The 21,371-nt window shown below is 31.6% G+C and overlaps 2 protein-coding genes and 1 long non-coding RNA gene across 6 annotated transcripts in view; 2 read left to right on the top strand and 1 right to left on the bottom strand.

Moving 5' to 3' along the window:
* The window catches only part of hwt (SH2 domain-containing adapter heavyweight), a 206,999-nt gene extending 196,146 nt beyond the window's left edge, over positions 1 to 10,853 (top strand). For both annotated transcript variants that reach the window (XM_012484577.3, XM_086907134.1), the window contains exons 7-9: positions 9,698 to 9,887; positions 10,195 to 10,314; positions 10,568 to 10,853. In XM_012484577.3, coding sequence (XP_012340031.2) covers positions 9,698 to 9,887; positions 10,195 to 10,314; positions 10,568 to 10,757 — 500 coding nt within the window. In that variant the 3' untranslated portion in view covers positions 10,758 to 10,853. The remainder of the gene's footprint in view (positions 1 to 9,697; positions 9,888 to 10,194; positions 10,315 to 10,567) is intronic.
* LOC100870182 (uncharacterized) lies at positions 10,716 to 21,061 on the bottom strand. 3 transcript variants are annotated; one of them, XM_086907135.1, is made up of 15 exons: positions 20,812 to 21,033; positions 20,590 to 20,703; positions 20,369 to 20,495; positions 19,716 to 19,858; positions 19,329 to 19,490; positions 18,478 to 18,847; positions 17,305 to 17,804; positions 17,011 to 17,115; positions 16,628 to 16,893; positions 16,300 to 16,548; positions 15,579 to 15,795; positions 15,436 to 15,514; positions 15,121 to 15,185; positions 14,682 to 14,782; positions 10,716 to 10,824 (listed from the first exon to the last, which is right to left on the bottom strand). In XM_086907135.1, exons 1-15 carry the CDS (start codon positions 20,884 to 20,886, stop codon positions 10,809 to 10,811), a joined length of 2,589 nt encoding a protein of 862 aa, XP_086763261.1. In that variant the 5' UTR covers positions 20,887 to 21,033; the 3' UTR covers positions 10,716 to 10,808. The 3 variants fall into 3 exon arrangements, with proteins under 3 accessions (XP_086763261.1, XP_086763263.1, XP_086763262.1); XM_086907136.1 differs by lacking the exon at positions 10,716 to 10,824 and having other exon boundaries at positions 14,497 to 14,782; positions 20,812 to 21,061; XM_086907137.1 differs by lacking the exons at positions 14,682 to 14,782; positions 15,121 to 15,185; positions 15,436 to 15,514; positions 15,579 to 15,795 and having other exon boundaries at positions 10,727 to 10,824.
* On the top strand, positions 13,050 to 14,310 carry LOC147657784 (uncharacterized). Its single transcript, XR_015291762.1, has 2 exons — positions 13,050 to 13,313; positions 13,483 to 14,310. It is a non-coding gene; the product is annotated as an uncharacterized LOC147657784 (long non-coding RNA).
* Positions 21,062 to 21,371: the final 310 nt, after the last annotated feature.

The following is a 21,371-nucleotide window of genomic DNA, read 5'->3' as shown; positions in this document are numbered from 1 at the left end:
TTACATCTTCTCGTAAAAGCAGTCTATTTTTATGTTCTATATATTTTCACGTGTTCCAGTTCGGGAACAAATACAGATTTAATTTGAAAGACTTTCAAAGGGGTCGAGTTCTTCCAAGTCTTTGGAGAATAGGATTGAACGCAACTTTTTCTACGATTCTCCTCATTTTGCATTTATACAACATAAGACAATCAGTTATAATTTTATTATCAGTTATAAGACGAAATCACTGCCATTTTATTTCGTCGAATTATTTGATATTCGTTTCGATTGACAGATTAATTGTCTCACTTATTGAATAATTTTATTTTTCCATAATAATTAAATTAAAAAAAAATTATTCGTATTTGAAATTTATTTCGATAGAATACAAATATTCATATCGATATTTATTAATAAATGGATGTTTTTTGGATATTTTATTATTGAGTTTATTACTCATTGAATTTTCAAATTTTTTATAAATTATATAATCAAGATTTGGCAACGAATACGAGCAGAGATATTTCAGATGTTGTTTTATATGCAAATGTAACTGCACACATGGTTTTCTAGGCAATAAAATTCAAGGTAGCAATTGTACTTGGATATCTATTACTATTTTACGATATTATCGAAGAAATGTATTTTATGTCTAATCGAACTCTATACATATACTTTACTGATGTTTTCTGCCAATTCTCTTATCAGACAGTTACATTTTGGTAGTTGTCCAAAGTGCCTCGTAGAATTTTATAAACGTGTATCGTTTAATTGCATAGAATAGTGAACTGTCATTATATAAAAATAATATTGTATAAAACTTATGTAAACTATTCTTGGAATAATATCAATCTTTACTTTTTATTTTAATATACACGAAATATCACTTTCCGATTAGAACTTGAATGAAAAAGATTTTAACGATTTGACTAGCAAATTAAGACAAAATTTATGAAGATTCGATGTTTTATACCAATTTATTTTTAAACACTAATTTTGATCTAATCTCAATTTTATAACTCAAAATCCGATATACAATTCCAAACTTTACAATCAATTTTAACCCAATCCCGTTAAAATTCCATTAAATATTTACAAACACCGAAAATCACAGTTACCCTACCACATACCGTCACAAATTTTTGTTATTTTATTCCGTTTCCAAACATGTTGCACTTCATTCACCATTCGCGGTAAAGTTATTTTATACAGCGAATATTTTCCCAAGTGATACGCAAACAGGCAGAGTGACAACGGTGTTTAAACGTTACGAAAACAACAAAAACCGCCGAATCGGCGATATTTCCACGCGAGAGAAAGAGTTTACAGAGTAGTCAGCGTCGAATGAAATTCAACGAACCAAATTTTGCCGTATCTAACTAGATTCTGTTCCCGATGACATGTTCCCGCTGGCAGCAAAAATACAATTTTCGTCTGTCTGGTCGTGGAAACGAGTCACGTACGGTTTACCTCGCACGACGCCAATTGCACGTTGGTACCTTCGTTTGTTTGGTATGTACATTCGACTATCGTTAGACGTTTGGTAGAAGGCCAACCAGAAACGTCCACCAGGAACGTTAAATTCGTAACTGTTCGCTCGTCGACGACTGGATTTTAACGATTTAACGCTGCTCACTAATTGTCACGCTCGACGAAATTCCTAAATGGTACAGGATCCTTAGGTTCGACTGTCCTAATGCACTTCCATATGAACTTGTCTGATGGTAATCTAGTTTCTCTTTTATTGAGACTTCTTTTTCACTAGATCTAACATTTTAGTGATATTTTCAATTATATATATTTTTTGTCCTCTACATAATTTATCGTTGATATTTTACACAATTTTTACACATTATTTTATTCTTCTACAATTTTCAATTTTTTATTATTTGTCACGTAATATAAATCGTTTGTTGTGTTAACACAAAATTGCTTATAATTTTAGAAATTAGCTTTATTTGATTCATCTTTATAGATGGACTTCTTCCATCACTTTTTCAGTGCTCTTTAACAACTTACACAAGATATTTTTACTATATAAAGCATTGAAATAATATTCATACGTAGATATCATTTTGTTCATTCATTGAATTATTATTCGTTTGTTATATAAATATAAAAGCGTTAGAATAGATGAGTATTTGGACCATTTACTACGTAATTGGTCTGAAACCTTAGGTATCGATACACGTTATGGTGTGAACAAACCGGTGATCCTCGAGCAAATTGCACGATACATCCACGAGAAGATCGTATGTGCGTAGAGTAGTTCATATTTCATGAGGATCGAGCTGTATCAAGCATTCGAAGCAGGTTCGAAGTGTTTGTTACCCTGTCGATAAGGGGTGGTGGGATCGGCTAGGGATCGTAAGAGGAGTTGTGTAACTGCAACATCTGTTGGCGAAGATCTTAAGGTCTATCCCCGTATTGGTATCCCGCATCTGTTGTTCGAGCGTTTCGACACATCGCGAGCTTTTCTCCATTCGGAGGGTGAAAGCGAAGCGCCGTTGAAAAGATTCTTCCAATCATAAAGAGGCGCGAAAAACGGCCGAACTTACGATCTCACCGTGACTTGAGATTCGTTTTCAAGGATTCGTAGGTTAGAGTGGCAATAAGACGAGATTTGAGAATGTGATTGAAAAGTAAGAGCGAAGGAAAGGGAATTTTTTTTTTAAATGGATGATGTTTCATCAAATAATCCAAAAAAAAACTTCTTTCTTAAGATTACAGTATAGATTTTATAAAAATTATCTCTAAGAGTTAGCTATTTTTAGTTTTGGAGATCTTATGGCAACGAATCTAATGACAAATTTTTAAAAATGTTTCGTAATGGAACAGGATTTATTGACAGGATATTGACTTCCGTTTGTAATGAGAAAACGTAAATATTGTGCTGCTCCTTTATTAGAAGTTCAAGTTGTCGAGAACCACTTAATGACCGAAGCAAATAATCGTATATTCTGTTAGCAGAGGACTTATATAGCTTCTACTACAAGAATGCTCAAACATTGTTCTGAGACTTTATAAAATAGCATACCAGTAGAAACAAGTTACATTTTATTACTATGAAAGAAGAAATATCATGAAATTTTGTGTTCAAATATTAATTTCAATGAAGTTTAAATATTTATGAATCAATTAAATTAAAAATTTCAGATTTTGATGTATTTTCATTTTTTAAACGAAGAATTCCTTTTTGTCAAAGTTGTGGATAAAAATTTGTTTAAAAATATGGATATACGAGAAGTGATATATAAAAAATTTTGAAAGACACAATCAATAAGAAAATATTGAACTGATTTTTACTATTATCCCGAAATTTTTATTAAATCATTATTTAGAGAGTAATCGACATTTTATTTGTCAGATTATACACATTAATTAAAAATGATTAAAAGATCCTATGTACATTTAATTTGATAAAAGTTTTCCATTTTTTAAACGATAGATTTAAAAAGATTTTTCAAAGGTTAAAGCAATGGGGAAACAAATTTCTTCCATTTAACGGTGTAACAAGTTTCTTGTGTCTCTGCTTTTAGGGTGAACATTCTCACCGTACCGTGAAGCGCAATTTTCGATCACAACTCTTGCGTGAAACTCTCCGACATCTGCTTGAATCTTCGATTTTTTTTCTATTGGGGGAGACTTTTACACGACTCACTCATGAAATATTTCCACGAAGCACAACTTCGCGAAACTTTCTACTCTTTACTTTCTTTTGATAAAACGAACGTCTTTCTTTTAGATATATACGTATCAAAAATATCACTTTAGTCGAGCTTGGTCATCAAATTATCCGCTGAAATATTTCTCGAAAATTGCAAAATTAAATTTGTTCCAACGATTTGACAATCATTTCAATGTGCAATAAAGAAATAATATAAATAATTTTAAGAACCAAAGAATTTTTCGCTTATTCAACTCGCAATTAATTCCAAATTATTCTAAAATTCCATTTACATCATTTTCCATGCAAAAGAGAAAGCATTTTCATTGTGGCTAATGAAACTGTAACAATTTCTCGCTTCCATTAATATCTCTTCTTTTTTTTTTTTTTTTTTTTTTTGCCGCGCCACGATTTTATCTACAGATCATTCAGACACATTTTCGCTCTAATGGCGCACAAAGAGTCGACGATTCTTCCACGCGTCGTCACATCCCCTCCCCTCCTCCCCATCATAGTAAATTCTTCGCCGCAGTAAATCCGCACCACGAATTCCACTCGTTTCCGCAATAAATCGTCCGCTCCGTGGATTATGTTTGATTTCTCCACAAGAAGTTTCGATTTTCCGGGCTGACACGCCACGCGTATATCCTGATTTTCACGGGGAATTAAAACTTCTCCTGGTTTCCGGCCTCCGGCGATATACACCGGGCCGGGAACACGGTGAGATTTCCGGCGACTTCTCTGTGACGAGGAATTTCCCTCGAGACTTCAGCGACTGGCTTTCCCTAACTTTCAACCAGTGGATCGCCTCTTCCTTTCTCACTCGCCTTAGATGATATTCCTCGTGTTTCCGAGAATGGCGCGAGAGAATATTCTCGTTTGATTATTGTGGATACTTTGCGGATAGATCGTTCTATGAAATGAGGTTTGATAAGCACGGTTTCGAGGGTTTCATGATTTGTTTTGTTTCGTGGAATTAGTTGAGTGAGGAACTTGTTTTTTTCTTCTTCTGTTCTTTTCTGTTCTTCTATTTTGAATTTCATTTAGAGAATATTTTATTGCGGAAGAATGTTTCGTAAATTTTTGTAATTTCGTTGATATTGTTACCTCATTAGAAGAGAATGATATAAAATTTTATTGCAAAATTAAACGTTATTGTGAATAAATTATATATAGCTGTATAGTTTTTAACAAGAATGGCCTTTTTATTAATGTACGAATATTTCTCTACGTTATTGTAATTAAAAATCTCGTATTTTTTTTTAAGAGTAGATAAAGATAAGAAAAAATATTACACAAATGAAATAATGTAACAACAGTTATCCAATCCGAAAATTCTGATTTGAATGAAAACACGTCTACATATTCACATAAAATTTCCTTAAAAATACAAAATTAATCTTCGTGAATCATTATGACTCGATTATAACCTTTTATTAAACTCATCTCATCTTCTTACTCATCCACAGCAATTCTCCATTGTCAAATACTATCATCTCTTTATATTTCTAGATAAATTATTTCATTAAAACATTTGTGGAAAAACTTTTCAATTTTCTTCGTTTTATCCAAAAATTTTCGCAGCGATACAACAAATTTCCAAAATTTCTCTCGTTCTATATCGTGACACGTTCTCCACGTACAAATAACGAAGACACTTATTCGCATACCGAGGGCGTATTCTTAGCTCACGCACTCGCGGCTCTCCTCGCATTTCCCGAGGGAGTGCCTCCTGGAGGATGGAGGAGTACCGCGAAGAAATTGATTGAGACGTATCTCCGTCTGAGACGGATATTAAAACAGTCTGCGAAGGAAACGAGAAAATAAGCGTACGCGGGTGTCAAGAGAAGAATTTCTTGAAAAGAAGAAGAAATTGTGGGTGTAAGCGTGTAAGAAGGATAATCATTAATCTCTGGAGAACACGTGTTTGTGGTTAAGATGGATTTTTGATCGTGTTCGGTCGTTTGGACCGAATTGTTGAACTCGAACTGCGGATAAATTTAGTTGCGGTTGGATTGTTGGAATTGGGCCATTCGCAATTATAGAGTTCCTTCGTCTGCATTATTTTAACTATAAAGAGAAATCTTTCATCGTTTTATAGTTTTCCAATCGATGTTCACAGAGTTGTTCGTTAAGATATTAAATAATAAAAAAATAGTAACTATTTATAAAATATTACTAACAAAAATCATCAATATTTTATTACCAAAAATTATATATTCTTCGATGAATACATAATTTTATCATTTAAAATCACGTCCCAATTGAAGAAAAATACATAAAAATATATTATTATTAATTCTCAATTTTAATTCTAAAAATATAAATCCATATGTGAACCATATGGATCATGAGGCATTAATAAATATATCACAATACAATTATTATATTGATAACTGATGGACTTATAAAAATAGCAGTTCACGATACATGTGTTGGATACAAGGGAGCAGAAACTTCTATCCGATGTGATAGCAGAAAAGGGTAGAGAGAGCGAGAAATTCGTACAAATAAATCGAGTTGTCCGAACAACCGGATTAAATTTAATAATAGAGATACGGCCAATCTCGGAGAGTAGTAGGTAGCTGCCTTCTTTTCGTTAATGTTTAACTATGCTTGAAACGCACGCCGTGTTAGATGAACCGGAAGACCGCGTGGATGCGGCCTTTCGAAAGTTTCTTTCGTTGTTGCGTGTACGAAAACGATTTATGTCGAGTGAATAATTCAATCGAATCGAGCTCCCTTGCTCTCGAATTCTGTATCTGCCAATTGTCTGAGAGATCCAATGGCGATGAAAACATGAAGAAAAACGCCTCGTTGTTCGCGTTGTAATATTATCAAATCAATATTATTCATATTTAATCTTTTAATTTTTTATCTTATAAATCAGTTATTCAACTTAGAAATTTCTTCTTTAACGTTTTAAAGATTGTAGAGATTAGATAAGATTAAGACATTTCTATGTCACGGATTCTAAATCGATAAGATGAGGTCATAATAATCCTATTATACTTCTTTCTCCCTCCACCCCATTCTTTCGTAAGGTGTTCTTTGTAATTTTATCTTTAAAGATTTATCTATTATCCAAATTATTATTGGAATCTAATAAGTCGTATCAATTTTAAAATTTGTAGATAATTGATTTGATATTTAGATTTCCTGAAAATTAGAATTTTTACTTTTTATTTCAATCAATTATTTCGTGAAATAAAATGTAAAAAATTTTGTGAATTCTAATATTTAGAAATTTTATTATATTTAGTATATTTAGAAACACATAATTAGAAAATCAAACTCACATGTAAGAATTATTTTCAAAGAAAATAATTTCTTACAGAAAAAAGAAAATTAAAATTGACTGTATACTTATTAAAAATTATTTTTTAATCTTCATCAACATCCTTTCTATTATTCATTATTTTTGAGAAAAATAAATTTATAGATTCAATGATTTTATCCTTTCAAAACCATATAATAAAATTTCTATTTCATAAGAACAACGATACAAATATAATTTTCATGCACCACAATTAATTAACGCACGACAAATCAATCGTAAGACGAAAAGAGAATGCGAGAAACTGAAAAGATTTATTGCGCAACATCAAACGATATTGTTAACGTTCTAAACCCCCACGTACACCCCTCATCCATAATGTATAGAGAATATCTTTCCGAGCGATCGTTCGAAACGGTCGCGATGCATTAGCTTCGATCGTGGTTAACACGGTGTTACACCTGTCAGAGCAATCCCATCGTACCTGGATCATGCAACCAACCTTGGAAAAGTCTGACCGCTAAGAGATTGTACCCGCCCCGACAAATGAAATTACCAAGCGCGCTCACTTTCTTGGCCCACGATGCGGACCCTCGATTATCATCTCTCGAACTTTCACGAGAGAGACTGTAATAACATTGACGCTAACCCCCGATGGGAAACCCCGGAAGAATTTACTTAGTGAAATTTATAAATTCTTGATGAAGCGGGAAGGGATGTTTTTCGTCGTTGTAGAGGATAGGATTGGTCGTTGTTAATCAATATATTGGAGGGAGAGGGGGAAGGAGGATAGGTATGTTTCTATTAAATGTAATTTATATCGATAGCTTTGAATTGGTTGAGATGGTTAAAGATTTGATAATTGTTTTGGAGAAAATACGGAAAAAATTGTAATTATATTTTTGTAATTATGTCTATTATATCATTATTAATTTCTTTGACGAAATGATGAATTTGAAATTTTCTATAATCTTTTATATTTTGATAAGAATACGAATTTTCTTTTTTTTTTTTTTTTTTCATTTTTTCGTTGATCAAGTAATTGTTATCGATGAGTTGGATGTAACTTGAAAAATAATTTCTGTCCTAGTATATCTTCTAATATAATCATTTTAGACAGAATAATCGAAATTTATTTATCGCAGTTGATATGACAATTTCGAAATATTTTCAACGTGACATTTAATCAAAGGATCACTCATTCTAAATATACTTAATACAAAACATTACCCGTCTATTTTGTAAATGGAACATAATTAAAGCAACACAAAGCTGACACACAATGAATCATATCTTGATTTCATTTTCATAAACGTCTATTTATTCTCACGCTCATTCCCCCTCAATGGAATGGCAATTTCTCTTCTCCTCGTCTAATTTCGAAGTCGTGGAGCCTTTAATAAACGTAATATCTCACGACTTCAATCGAATAGTAGCCAGTATTCACGATGAAGAAGGTGGAGATATCTTGTCTCTTGTATCTCGAGCCACATTGTTTACCGGGAGACAATGCTCGTAATTTGCGCGTGAATCTTAAGTGGTGGCAGGGTGAAAACTTTCCAACAATCGATGGAAATCCTGCTTAGGTGGGCGTGGAAGGAGGAGGAAAAAATTCGAGAAAGGAATTTCGATTGTATTGTTTCCGCCAAGTGAAAGCGCACGATTCCACTATCCGTGGAACAGACGTTCCATTATCATACCTCGACAATGCAGCATCCAAAGTCACGGTCGATTGTTCCACTTCGAAGAAAGTATTTCTTGCCGGAGATTATCGAGTCTTCGCTCTTGAGAGGTTTATTGATGACACGGTTACGTCCTGTCGAGAATCTATTCGAGCGTCCATTCAAAAATAAAACTTGATTAATAATGTACCTTTTGGAAATTATTAATTCAATCATTTTTTCCTTAAATTTATTTATTCCTTTAAAGGAGGAGTAGATAAATTATTCTTATATTTTGTGCTTTTAGTATATTTTTGCGATTAGATTGTAAGATTTTATCTTGTATCTTGTAGTAAAATAATGTAAAATTATTACATTATATATATATATATATATGATTAATATTGTTTCTCTTCACGAAACATTTCTTTTAAAACGCTCATTAATGTACAAATTTAAAAATAATTTTGCAAACATTATATTTGCCTAATATTGCTTAATGGATTAATTCATTATTTATTTTATATTAAAGATAAATATATATTTTAAATTATGTTACATTATGAAAACGTTCGAATGGAGTGGCAATTATCCAGTTTAAATAATAAAACTTCAGATAATTAGATTAACAAGTATTTGTAAATGTAGGAAAATTCAATTTCAAAATTAAATTCTACTGTCCCACGATAAAGAAAAAATATATTTACATTGTTATAAGTCCAAAACAATAAAATTCTATCATCAATTATTTATCCAAAAACTCGCAATACACTCGTCTATCATCATAAAGCTATCCATCTCCTTTGCCGCAAATAAAAAAACCTTTCTCGAAATCTTCCTCGAAACGATTCCACTCTCTCATAATCATTCCACACTTCAACCGATTGTACACAACAACAAGCGTATAGTCATTATAGCGTATCGATCGGAGAATTTACTTCCTGTCGTCGTGAATCTTCGCGAGAGCCGAGGTTCGATTTGTTCCAATTACGCGGAGGGATGCCATAAAATCTGCGAGCAGGGAGGTTTCCTCCGTCTACCGCGTCGCGTATAATCGATGTTTACCCCGGGGAATTTCACGGCGTCTAACTGTCGCGTGACTCATTTCAGGCGGCGGACTGGCGCGTCCGAAGATGACACTGAATCTGGACGCTGAGAACGGGACTAGCAACGGTGGAAACAGCGGTCAACTTCCACCTAAAAAACCCGGAGGTCTCAGCCTTGGATTGCCACTCGAGATTAACACCGCCCGCGGATCCGCTGATCTGGTCGACGTGGGCCTTCCCCTGGAGAGACAAGGGTGCGTCCTTGTCTCGCGCATAATTTTTGCACTGTGCCTTTTTTTCGCAAATCCTTCCGGGCAAAGATTTTGTTAAACACGAATAAAATTTTAAGAAGAGATTTTTCCTTTGTTGAGAATTTTTATTATACGTTAATTCTGTGTGGAGATGTTATTCGTAGTGATGTAATCGTTAGTTTTTTTTTTAGGATGCAGGATTCTTGTGTTGAAAAATTTACGAAGAGATTTTTTTTCGTTGAGAAATATCGTTGGTTGATTGGGTAATCAAGAATGTTTTTTTTTTTTTGTTTGTTCTCTCTTCTCGCAGGTGGTACCACGGATCCATCACGAGGATCGAGGCGGAAGCTGTCCTACGACTTCTGAGAGAAGGAAGTTACTTGGTGAGGAACAGCGAATCGACCAAACAAGATTATTCTTTATCGTTAAAGTAAGTGAATATTTAAATTGATGATTCTTTTTTCTTATGTAATTTTATCTAAACGCGAATTAAATTAAATAATTGAGAAATTCTTTGCATAGTGTACACTTTAAAAATTATTCGAAATATGTATGTATCTGTTCTATTCTTTTCTTTTTTTCATTAACAAAATCCAACAAATTTTAAACTGAATATAGACGAAAAATTTAAATTGTTTAGAAAAATCGAGCATAAATATTTAAAGAGATATTTTCATTTTCAGGAGTGCTCGCGGTTTCATGCACATGCGTATCCAAAAAAATGAAGAGTTGAACGCGTACATCCTGGGTCAATTTAGCAAACCGTTCGACAGTATACCGGAAATGGTTCGTCACTTCAGCGTGAACCGTCTTCCGATACGTGGCGCCGAACACATGTGTCTTCTACATCCAGTCATAGCTCAGCTTTTGTAGCGCATCTATCGTAGCGCTGTTTAAGGCGCTTCCCATTTTTTGATATCCCTTTTACCCACGAAGATTACTAAAAAAAAAAAAAAAACCTGAACAGTACTCTGAAAGTTATTTATAAGAGGGAAAGAAATGGTAGGTATATAAAAGAAAATGTTTGTTGCGCGTGGAGAATGATATTCTACAAGAAAATCTAGAGTACAGATAAGACACTTCGTCGTTCTAGCTTTTGATAGTGTTCTAATTCTATTTTTAGAAAAATATTTAATTAATCTTACGTCCATATTGATACAAGTAAAACCGATTTATCAACAAAAATTTAATATCTAGAATATTCACTCTATTTATTTTGATAATCTTATTAATCGTGTTCTTAAAAAGTGAAATGGATTAGAAAAAAAAAACTGATTGAAATTGTTTTAAAAATATTATTTTTAAAATTATCATCGTTTTTATTCTTTGCAATCATATAATTATAAAAATTATATATAAAGAATTCTAATAACTTCATAATTTATATCTAGATTATATATTCGTAGATTTATTAAGATTAATTTTCATTTCGTATATAATAACGGAATTAGAACGATTAAAAACTAGAGCGACGATTTGGCACTTCCATTAAAATTTCCATTCCAGTCTCGTGTTCCAATTCGAGGCTGTGACGATTAATTTTTTCGAGCTTCCGAGATGGATCGAGAGCGAAAATGAAAAGGACAACGATCGAATCGATCGAAAAAGATGAAACTATTCACGGGAATAACACAGTACAAAGCTTGTAATCAGCGAAAAATTTTTCGTAGATTTAGCAGATGACTTTGAAATCAATCGTCTTCGTTTAAGTAACTCCGCACTATAGCTTTATTAGCCACGAGATGGATTAGTTGTCCTAAAATATTAAATTGCGACGCTTCGACGATATTTTATTCCGATATTCGATCTTTCGTTATTCCATAACGAACGAAGCTTATTATAAAGGAAAGAGAGCATATTTGTAGTCGAAACAAGCGTTCAAGGATCGGATATTCGAGGATCGTTTCATTCAGAATCGTCTTCCCCTAAAAAAGCATCGCGCAAATCTACCTCTCTCTGAGATAAAGAGAGAGAGAGAGAGAGAGAGAGAGAGAGAGAGAGAGAGTGTCACTTTATTTTCGCGAAATGGATTAACTTTCATTCAGATTATTAAAATGGCTTGCATAGGAGTTAATAATAAGATCGTAATGTAAAGACGAAGATTGTAACAAACGAAAGTCTGGTTTTTCCAGAATGATTTTAAAGGAAGGTATATAACGTTTATGTGTATAAATATAAAAGAGTTAGAGGAGGCTAGAGGATGACGTAGAATGATATATCGTGCGACGGAAAGAGAGGCGTGAAGAGTTCGTGGAAGCACCGTAAGAGCTTTACAAAAAATGGTTGTTCCTTGTTCTCGTGGCGAAGCCACGAGTTTCTTGTAAGAAACTTATCAATGGGATCAGAGTTGTCGTATTACGATAATCTAGGAAGAGGTAATACGTGCTTTAGAATTAGATACACACGTAGTTGGCCGTGCCACGTGGCCACTGCCGAAGAGCTGGAAGCCAAAGAAAAGAGTTAAGTCGCGTTTTCGTTCGTGCGAGGAAAGGCAGAGAGGAAGAGGAGTAAGAAGAATGGACGAAGTAACGTGGTTCCATAACCGCGGTTCAAAGTTTGCCAAAGTTTACTGCTAATCGTATAATCATTTAATCGGAGTTTTTAGTTATATTCGTCGCCATTGATAAGCGATTAGACTTAGACCGGTAAATTGATCTGACAGTTGCTTTACGTTGATAATATCGAATCGAGAAATGAGGGAAGAATAGACGTGAGCATGATAATGATGATGACGATGATGATGATAACATTTTTTCGTCCGGGCTGACCGGTGAAGAAAAGTGAATAAAGATGATCGAGTTCAGCCAATCCGAACCATCGATGGCTCGTCACTCGAGTCATCCGTCCGACAGTCTCTTATTTTTGGGAGATTTTTGCGATAGGTGGCAACCGATACATATTTTTTCATGTGATATGAATTTGTTACAGAGATAGCCTAGTTTCACCTGTGATCTGTTACTTAGTTCCCTTTATCCATTGTCTGTTGGTCGCTGTGTGCAATATTCTCGTACGTACGATTATGATAATACGATAATAATAATAATAATAATAATAATAATAACAATAATAATAATAATTAATAATAATAATAATTAATAATAATAATAATTAACAATAACGATAGCGTAATAGTAATTAACGATAACGATAATTTTTAAGTCAATATTATAATTGGGTAATCAGCAACGACGCGTTTCTAACGAACGCGACACGAGAGACGTCCGTGGTGTTACAATAATTATTTCGAGGTTAGGATTCGATTCGCATACGGTTGTGAACGAGTTTCCTTCTTTTGTTGGTCAATTGAGTCTGTAGTGGCACGTAACCAAATATTTTATGTACTTCGTCATCGATTAGACATAATCTAGAGACCACATCATACGTAGACGAGTGCCATGATGCCTGCAATAATCTTAGATACGATTCTTCGTAGGTATTATTATTTTTATCGTTAGATATATTCCATTCCAATTTGTTGATTTCGATGGAAATCGTGTATCGTGTACGTGATACTAGTGTATTTATTTCGTTACATTGTAAACGAATAATTATCAAAGTATGTATATTTGGCACTCTCTACCATTCTTTTTTCGATTAGGTTGAGTGTAATACATACACGTTGTACTTTAAGCTGCCAGTATTATTAACTGTAATCGATAATGCATATCCATGTTAATATTTAAGACATTATATTGTTCCCAATCCTTTAATGGATAATTATCGAGGAGGGAGAAAAAAAAATAAGTATAATCTATCTGTACGTATATTTATTTGGCATTCTATTTATTGCATTGTGTCATTATAAGCCAATGATCTTACTGTCATGATTCCGTGTATACCGTTGATTTTAAGATCATAGCGAGATAACCTATGGTAATCTTATTACTTATTGTTAGGTATATTTAGTAGACGTAGATTTAAAAAAAAAAAACGCCGTTCATCAAAATGAATAAAAGGGAAGAAAAAAAAAAAGAAAAAAAAAAAGAAAAAAAAAACACAAGAACAAGGCAGTCGTAAATTATGTGGTAGATACTAACTTGTAGATACTTCCTGTACCTTGAATTTATATGAAGTAGAATCTAGCCCCAAATGTATACATCATTATACGTATACATAAATATTCTATTATTATTATTATTACAAGAAACACTAGCGCATAGTCGTTCATAGGAAGGTGTGATCGAATGGAGGAAAATGGAGAACGAGTCCAATATTATTATAAGACACTATTCGAGCGCTGTGTACACTCTTTATGTAAACGGTTTTCGAACGGTATGATGTGCAATAAACGAAGAGCGATCTAGTGTGGTCATTATGATGCGTGGTATTTTTGTTTCTAGCAGACCATGTTCCAAATCGACTTCACTAGATAGTCTTGTGTACTCCGAAATTCCCTCTTAATAATAAAACATTTAATAAAACAACAGTTTTTTGTTTTCCTAATCTATCGATTATTTGTTGATATTTATTGTATAATTGATATGCGAATGAAAAATGTGAAAAGGAGGAGATAAAAAGATGTCTTCGATTTCGGTAATTCCACCATGTTCAAATTTCGATAATTTCAATATTTTTCTTTATATAGAAATTAATAAATATTAAAAAAAACAGATTTAGATATGCGTGTGTTTCTTCGATATTTTGTATTTTTTACATTTTTATTATGCTATACCTTCTTATATTATTCAGATGATCATAATTTTTTTTATATTACGATAAGACGATTGAAAAATTTTGAATTAATGACTTCGTGGAAAATGTATTTAGACATCTATTTAAATTTTTATTTAGTCTTACTCCTCGTCGTCCGTGTAACGAATAATACGATCAGAAATTGATGCGTCGATTGGACTGATAGACTCCTGATCGTCTCCCTCCGTTGCAGTTGTTTCTGCAAGCTATAAATGATTTAAATATTATTTTCATTTATTAAGAAGTGAAATGGATGGATAGATCAATGTTTCTTTTAAATAATATCTACGAATGAATAAACAATCGTCAAAACATTTTGTCATTGTTCGTGATTCCGAGAACAAGATATTTTTTGTATATCAGATTAATATGCTAAATATTCTCATAGCCAAAAATTCACACAAGGCTACATGCTAGAATAAATATTATTTTTGCTTTCTATTTGCAGTATATGATGTAAAGTATTCTACTTTATCTTATTTTTCTTTGTGTCTATTATCTATTGTCTAAAATCTATTTCCTTTAAATTTTCTAATTTATTTACCTCTTCTATCACTTCTTTGGCCATTTCGCGAGATCTTCTCTTTATGGTTGGATTTCGTTTTCCCCCTTTCGAAATTATATCAGTGTTATTATAATTTGTTCAAAAAATTAATTTTCTTCGCGCGAAAATGTTTACATTTTTATTCAAAATTAATCTTGTCTGAATCTCTTTACTCCTTTCCATTGTTAAAATATACATAAGAAAATAAAAAAATACAGCAACGGAATATTTTATACTTAAATACACGTATTCACATATAATAGATATAATATAAAATTTGAAAGAAAATAGAATAAAATTGTCTATTTGTTCTACTTGTGACAGGAGACACCATTTTCTCAGCAGTCAGTTTATGCGGTATAGAGCAATTCACAGAAATCGCCGATTGTCTGTCCTGAAATCCAATTATCTTCCGTTATCTTTCGAAGCTGGAAAGTGCATAGATAATAAACGATTACCGATGGCAATTCGCAATATGCAGGCCCGCAAACATCGATTTTTTCTGGCATACGCCGACTTTTGTACATTCTACCATCCGTTCCTTTTATCATCCCTTCCGTCAGCTGAATTATTTCCGGCCCCCATTGAGTGAGGAAATGGCCCACTCGCATTACTCTCTGCTGTGGAGTCGTAATCGTGTGACTACCGCCGCAGTATCGATTGCACAGATGATCTCTGACAGTTAAGAATGTTTTCAATGAAATTAAGTTTCAATTTCACTTATTTTTTAATCCATTTTTCTTTTATTGTAGAACTTCCATTATTCCAATGCTCCAATAACTGAATTGTTATTAAAACTATTATATATTTTTTTATATTATATATTTTTTTCACAACAATATAATAAACGTATGTCTTTTTGTGATACACAGTGAAGATGAAATTTAATTTGAAATTGGACTTTGATACCATCAAAAAAGGAACTAGAAATTGGGAAAAGTATATAATATTGTTCTAAATAATTATTAAAAAATATAGAGTAATTGATCTAAAAGAATATTCTGTGTTCCATTATTCAAAAATTTCCTTATCCAAAAGAAATTCATTTTTCTATCAATAATAGAAATTAACACAGCTGTCTACATTAATTTAAAAAAGAAAATTGAATCTTAAACATTAGATATTCGAGACTATAACAAGCCAAATCATACAATCATACCTACTCTCGTATATACGTACCTAGGAGTCTTTGCAAGAGCCTCTGCTCTCGCACTCTTCTGTTTTCTTGTCTCCTCTTGAATAGCTGCCTCGAATTGAATCATATTTCTGCTATGGGGCAATTTCCTGTGTTGCTTTCTAACTTGATCCAACTCATAAGTCAGATATGGTTTCATGCTTGTGGTGCATGGTAATGTTTCCACTTTAAATCTGGGAACGCCATCCATTCTCATGACCACATCCTTGTCACAAGATATGCATTGGACATCCCTAGCAACGGATAAAAAAAAATTGGGAATATATGTCGGTGCAACATGAATAAATTTTCAATTTAGAATTTTCTTCTTACCTAAGCAACTTTTTCGTTCCAGCAGCTTCGATTTCCTCTCTCGCTTCCGCCACCTTCTTCAGCTTATCTTGAAGTACCTTCAATCGTTGGTTCACGAACTCCTTCAACGGAGATATCTCGATCTTGTCGACTTTACCCTCGATCTCCTTTTGCACTTCGTCTAAAGCTTGTTGCAAGATCATTTCCTGTTGCCCTAATTTATTGATCGCGTCCTCGAGACCATGAGCAAGATCATCGCAAGCCGCATCGAATTGATCGTAAGATACCTATAACGAATAAATTTAATAAAAAGAATCACCTTTTCTTATCGGCTTGCTCGAATATTTTTAAATTCGTTATTTTCAATTTATATTATATTCTTTAATATAAAAATTTGGAAAAACCTTTCTGTGTATCGCCTGGGCATCAGCTTTCTCAGCAAGCGCATCTTCCAGATCTTCTCTATCAGCTTTAATCGTTTTCAAAAGTTCTACTTGCTCTAATAACGCCTAGTAATATCACAAAATTTATTTAAAATTGTAGAATAAAAATTAAAAAATATATATATATATGTATAAACGTAGATTAAATGTACGTTAAATATTACATATATAACGTAAATAGAAAATTAATAACGCAACAAATAAAGAAAAAGGTTTTTTTAAAATGATTAATAACAAGTGATCAAAGATACTAACGTTGAAATTCATTTCGCGAGTTTCGCGTTCATCGAGCAGAGTATCTGTAGTCTGGGTCAATTTCTCCACATCACCTTGCATTTCCTGAACCTTGGATGTCAAGTTCTCGAGATTGGCAGTCTCGACCATATGTGTAGTTTCTACTTTCTCGTGCAAATTCATCACATCCTTTTCTAATTTTGAGATTCGTACTTTCACGGCCTCTATTTCCTCCGAATCTACCACTTTTCCCTCTTTGACTTTGAGTTTTGGTAAATCTGTAGGCGTTGCAACACTAGGTGTTTCCTTAGGCGTTTCTCTAGGTGTTTCTCTAGGTGTTTCTCTAGGTGTTTCTCTAGGTGTTTCTCTAGGTGTTTCTCTAGGTGTTTCTGCTACTTTTTCTATTGCTCTTATTTCAGTTTCAACTTCTATTTTCTTCTTAGCTTCTTGCGCTACTTCTTCGATCTGCTCTTTTAGTGTTTTCATAGTTTGTTGCTTTTGATCTAGTTTAGTGGTAAATTCTGTAGAAATATTTTTTTGAAAATTAATTATGAAATATTGTAAATATCAGTATATATAAATAATTACAGCGAGTTTCATAATTATTGCTTATTCTTGATATTTATTAAATGTTTTTTATAAAAATATTTCTTCACTTAGTTGCCAAGGAATATTTTGAATAAAACTGTAATTCGATAATTCATAAGATTAGGTAAGATTGAAATATTTTTTGATATTGATATTGAAATAAAGTCTGGTGTTAAAATAAGAAATCATAAAACCGTCAAGAAAAATAATTTTAAAATTAGCAAAATATATTTACAACGATTAAAAAATTAAGATTAATTATTAATTGTTATAATAATCAGAAAATATTTGTTGAAAATATTAAAATAAAATAATCAAAATAAATATTTTAAAATTATGAAAATTTAAATAAGTAGAAATAAGATAAAAACTTATTGTTGAAAGATTTCATTAATGTTTCTTTCATCTTTTGATTTTACAATTTATACACAAAAAATAAATTAACAAACTATCGTTTACAAATCTTGATGCAATAAAAATTAAAAATTAAAATATATCAATTGTCCAGAACACTTTTAAAAATTATCGTTAAATATTCATTAAATTTATGCTTATTTATATTATTATTCACTTATATCGCTATATTATTTAATCATGAATCATTACCATCTTTTGTCCGGCCAAACTCGTCTCCTAAATTTTTCAAATCATTCTTTATTTGGTTAACTTCCTCTTGTAACATAGCCACGTCTTTATGCATTTCTTTTATATCTATTCCACCCAAGAGCTCGCTTAATGAAATTCGTTGAGCCGCCGGTGGATGAAGCTCCTCGGGGACACCTTCCATGATTTCTTTTTCGATTTCTTGTTCCATCTCTGCGGCATATTCGCTAGCGAGTACTTGCAAATTCTTAACGACATTTTCCAAATTGTTTAAAGAGCTTTCTAAATGCGTTATCTTTTCTTCCAACTTTGATATCTCGTTTGTCGCTAGGCTTATGTCACCTTTCATCATGTCTTGAACCATTTTCGTTAACTGAAAATTGAATATATACCGTGTAATTTCATTCTCTTGGAGTTTTGTGAAAAATGAAAAGATTTCAAAGAATGATTTTAAAATTGAGAAAGATAGGAAATTTTATTTTGTTTTATAAAATTTTATCTAGTTATATATATTAGTAAGATTAAATAGTTTTTATTTTCACTGCGATTCATATGATACTATTATTATTATTATTATTATTATTAGATTGATTTAAATGAATTTCAGAAATTAATTTTAATTTTTTAATGGAAAGTTTGAAGAGTCTGGATTATTTTATTTATTTTAATTGATAAATAAAATTCAATTTTTTTTAGCGTTTGAAATATAATAAAATAATGGAGAATTATATAAATTTTCAAATAACTTAGGATTAATTCAAATTTAAAATTCTTAAATAATAAGCAATAAGATAATAGACACATCGAATAAATTATTCACAGATTAAATAACGATTGACACAATCAAGTTATACCTTATCAATACCTTGTTCACTAGCGTCTAATCTTTTGGTGATGTTAATAATTTGCCAAACATCGGTTAAGGGATCCGTGATCTTGCCTTTTAAACGCTCGATAAGTTCTGGTGTCTTCGCTAATTCTTCCAATGCTTGGAACTGTTGCTGAAGATTGCTGATCTGTTCAAATATTTTGAATTAAATAACAAATAATCGTACAATTTTGTGCCCAATATTTTTCTCCCGTGTTATTATTTATTTCGTGTCAATGAGGAAAGAAATGGGGAATGACAATATGTTTTAGCAATTTAGCATTTTCGAATTTCGAAAAGAAAAGAATAATATAATAAAAGATAGATAATGAAGAAAGATTATTTGAGTTTATATAAAGATAAAATTTCTTACATTTTGTTCGAGTTGTTTAAAAGCTAAAGCACTAGGGATTGCACCATCAACGATCGGTTCGATATAGATAATTGTCTTCACTTCTTCATCTATTCCAGGACCAATTTTTTGTCTTACACCCTCTGTCTTCTTTAAATCTTCATCTGTTCAAATTTAAAATATACAAAGTTTATTAAAAAAAAATTCGTTTAATTTTAACCTATTATTTAATAAATAGTTTTTAGCAATTGAATAACTTTCAAAATTGAATTTTATGATTTAATAATTCCTATTCGTTAATTATATATTTTTTTGATGATTTCATTAATACGATATACTTATGGTTTTTTGTATCTTATTTTTAAAATAATATTTTAATTTTTAGATAGAAATTTCGTGCAATTGGTTATTTCACATTTTTATTAAAAATTTATAGATATTAAATTGTGAAATTTTATAAATATAAAGAATAATGATTTTTAAACAAATATATGGTTAAAAGATAAATCAATTAATTTCAATTTTTCAAAAATTCTAAATTTTAGAATTTAGCGTCAAAATGTATATAATTATTATTTGATTTTTCAAAAATTAAAATGATTCATTATCTTGAAATGTTGATTAATTTTGTTTTTCTTTTTTAACGTAATAAAATCATTAAAATATTTTCTTACCTTCAATCACATCCACTCTTACACCTACATCGGGACGAACTCGTTTTTTCTCTACATCCTTATCATCGATAATACTGTATTCTTGAAGATAAAGCGAAGGACCTTCTTTTAGAGAACTTACTAATGTCTATGAATACATATTATTTAAAATTTTATAATATATTTATTCTCGTTTAAATAAACTTTCAATTAAATAGAATCAATAAGAGCACTATTTTTACCTTGATTCGTTTAGCATCATCACCACGATACTCGACCTTAGTCGATTTTAAATTTATGTGATGTAGTAGAATATGAAGAAAATTATGAAGGATATTTAAATTTACTGCTCCAACCTAAACGCGAACGTAAAACGACGTACCTGTCGTTAAAGTATTTCTTATCTCTCATTTCATGAATAATTATTTTGCAAGTATAAAAGAAAAGAAATTAATTCTGTTTACTTCTGGAGTCCCCAATGCTAAATCTAACATTTGAGGTAAAGAAACTTGTAGACTGGCCACATCATTCGCCGTCATTTTCCTTCACCCTAACAATTTTTCAAAATATTCATAAAAAAGAAACATAATAAAGATGTGTTATTGATTTTACGATAACCCTTCTTTTAATTCTATCTTTTAAATGTCACATAAACATATCATTGTGATATTGATAACTTTCATTTATTTCTTTATAAATATCCTATGCATAATCGTCTAGGAATAGACAAGAAGAATAGATAATGAAAAAAGATCCGCAATAGCATAAAAATCATACCTTCAGCGCCATCTCTGAAGTAATGCACAAACTAACGTAGATAAAGAAAGTAAATAGCAGAAGAAAGATAGAGAGCAGTACGAATTGACCGCTAGTGACATCTCTTGGATATTAAAAATATCAATATAAAAAAAATTTAATTAAAGAATAAATCAAGAGATAGCATTATAACTCAGTTCTTAACTTATTATATTCTTCTTTCTACATTTACCTTTCTTGTTTATATTAATTTCATTTATGATACTCC

The sequence above is a fragment of the Apis florea genome, unplaced genomic scaffold (assembly GCF_048593485.1).
Source record: "Apis florea isolate Af1SG1 unplaced genomic scaffold, ASM4859348v1 contig_2835_pilon, whole genome shotgun sequence".
NCBI classification, from domain to species: Eukaryota; Metazoa; Arthropoda; class Insecta; order Hymenoptera; family Apidae; genus Apis; species Apis florea.
This window is presented reverse-complemented; position numbering and strand designations above follow the sequence as displayed.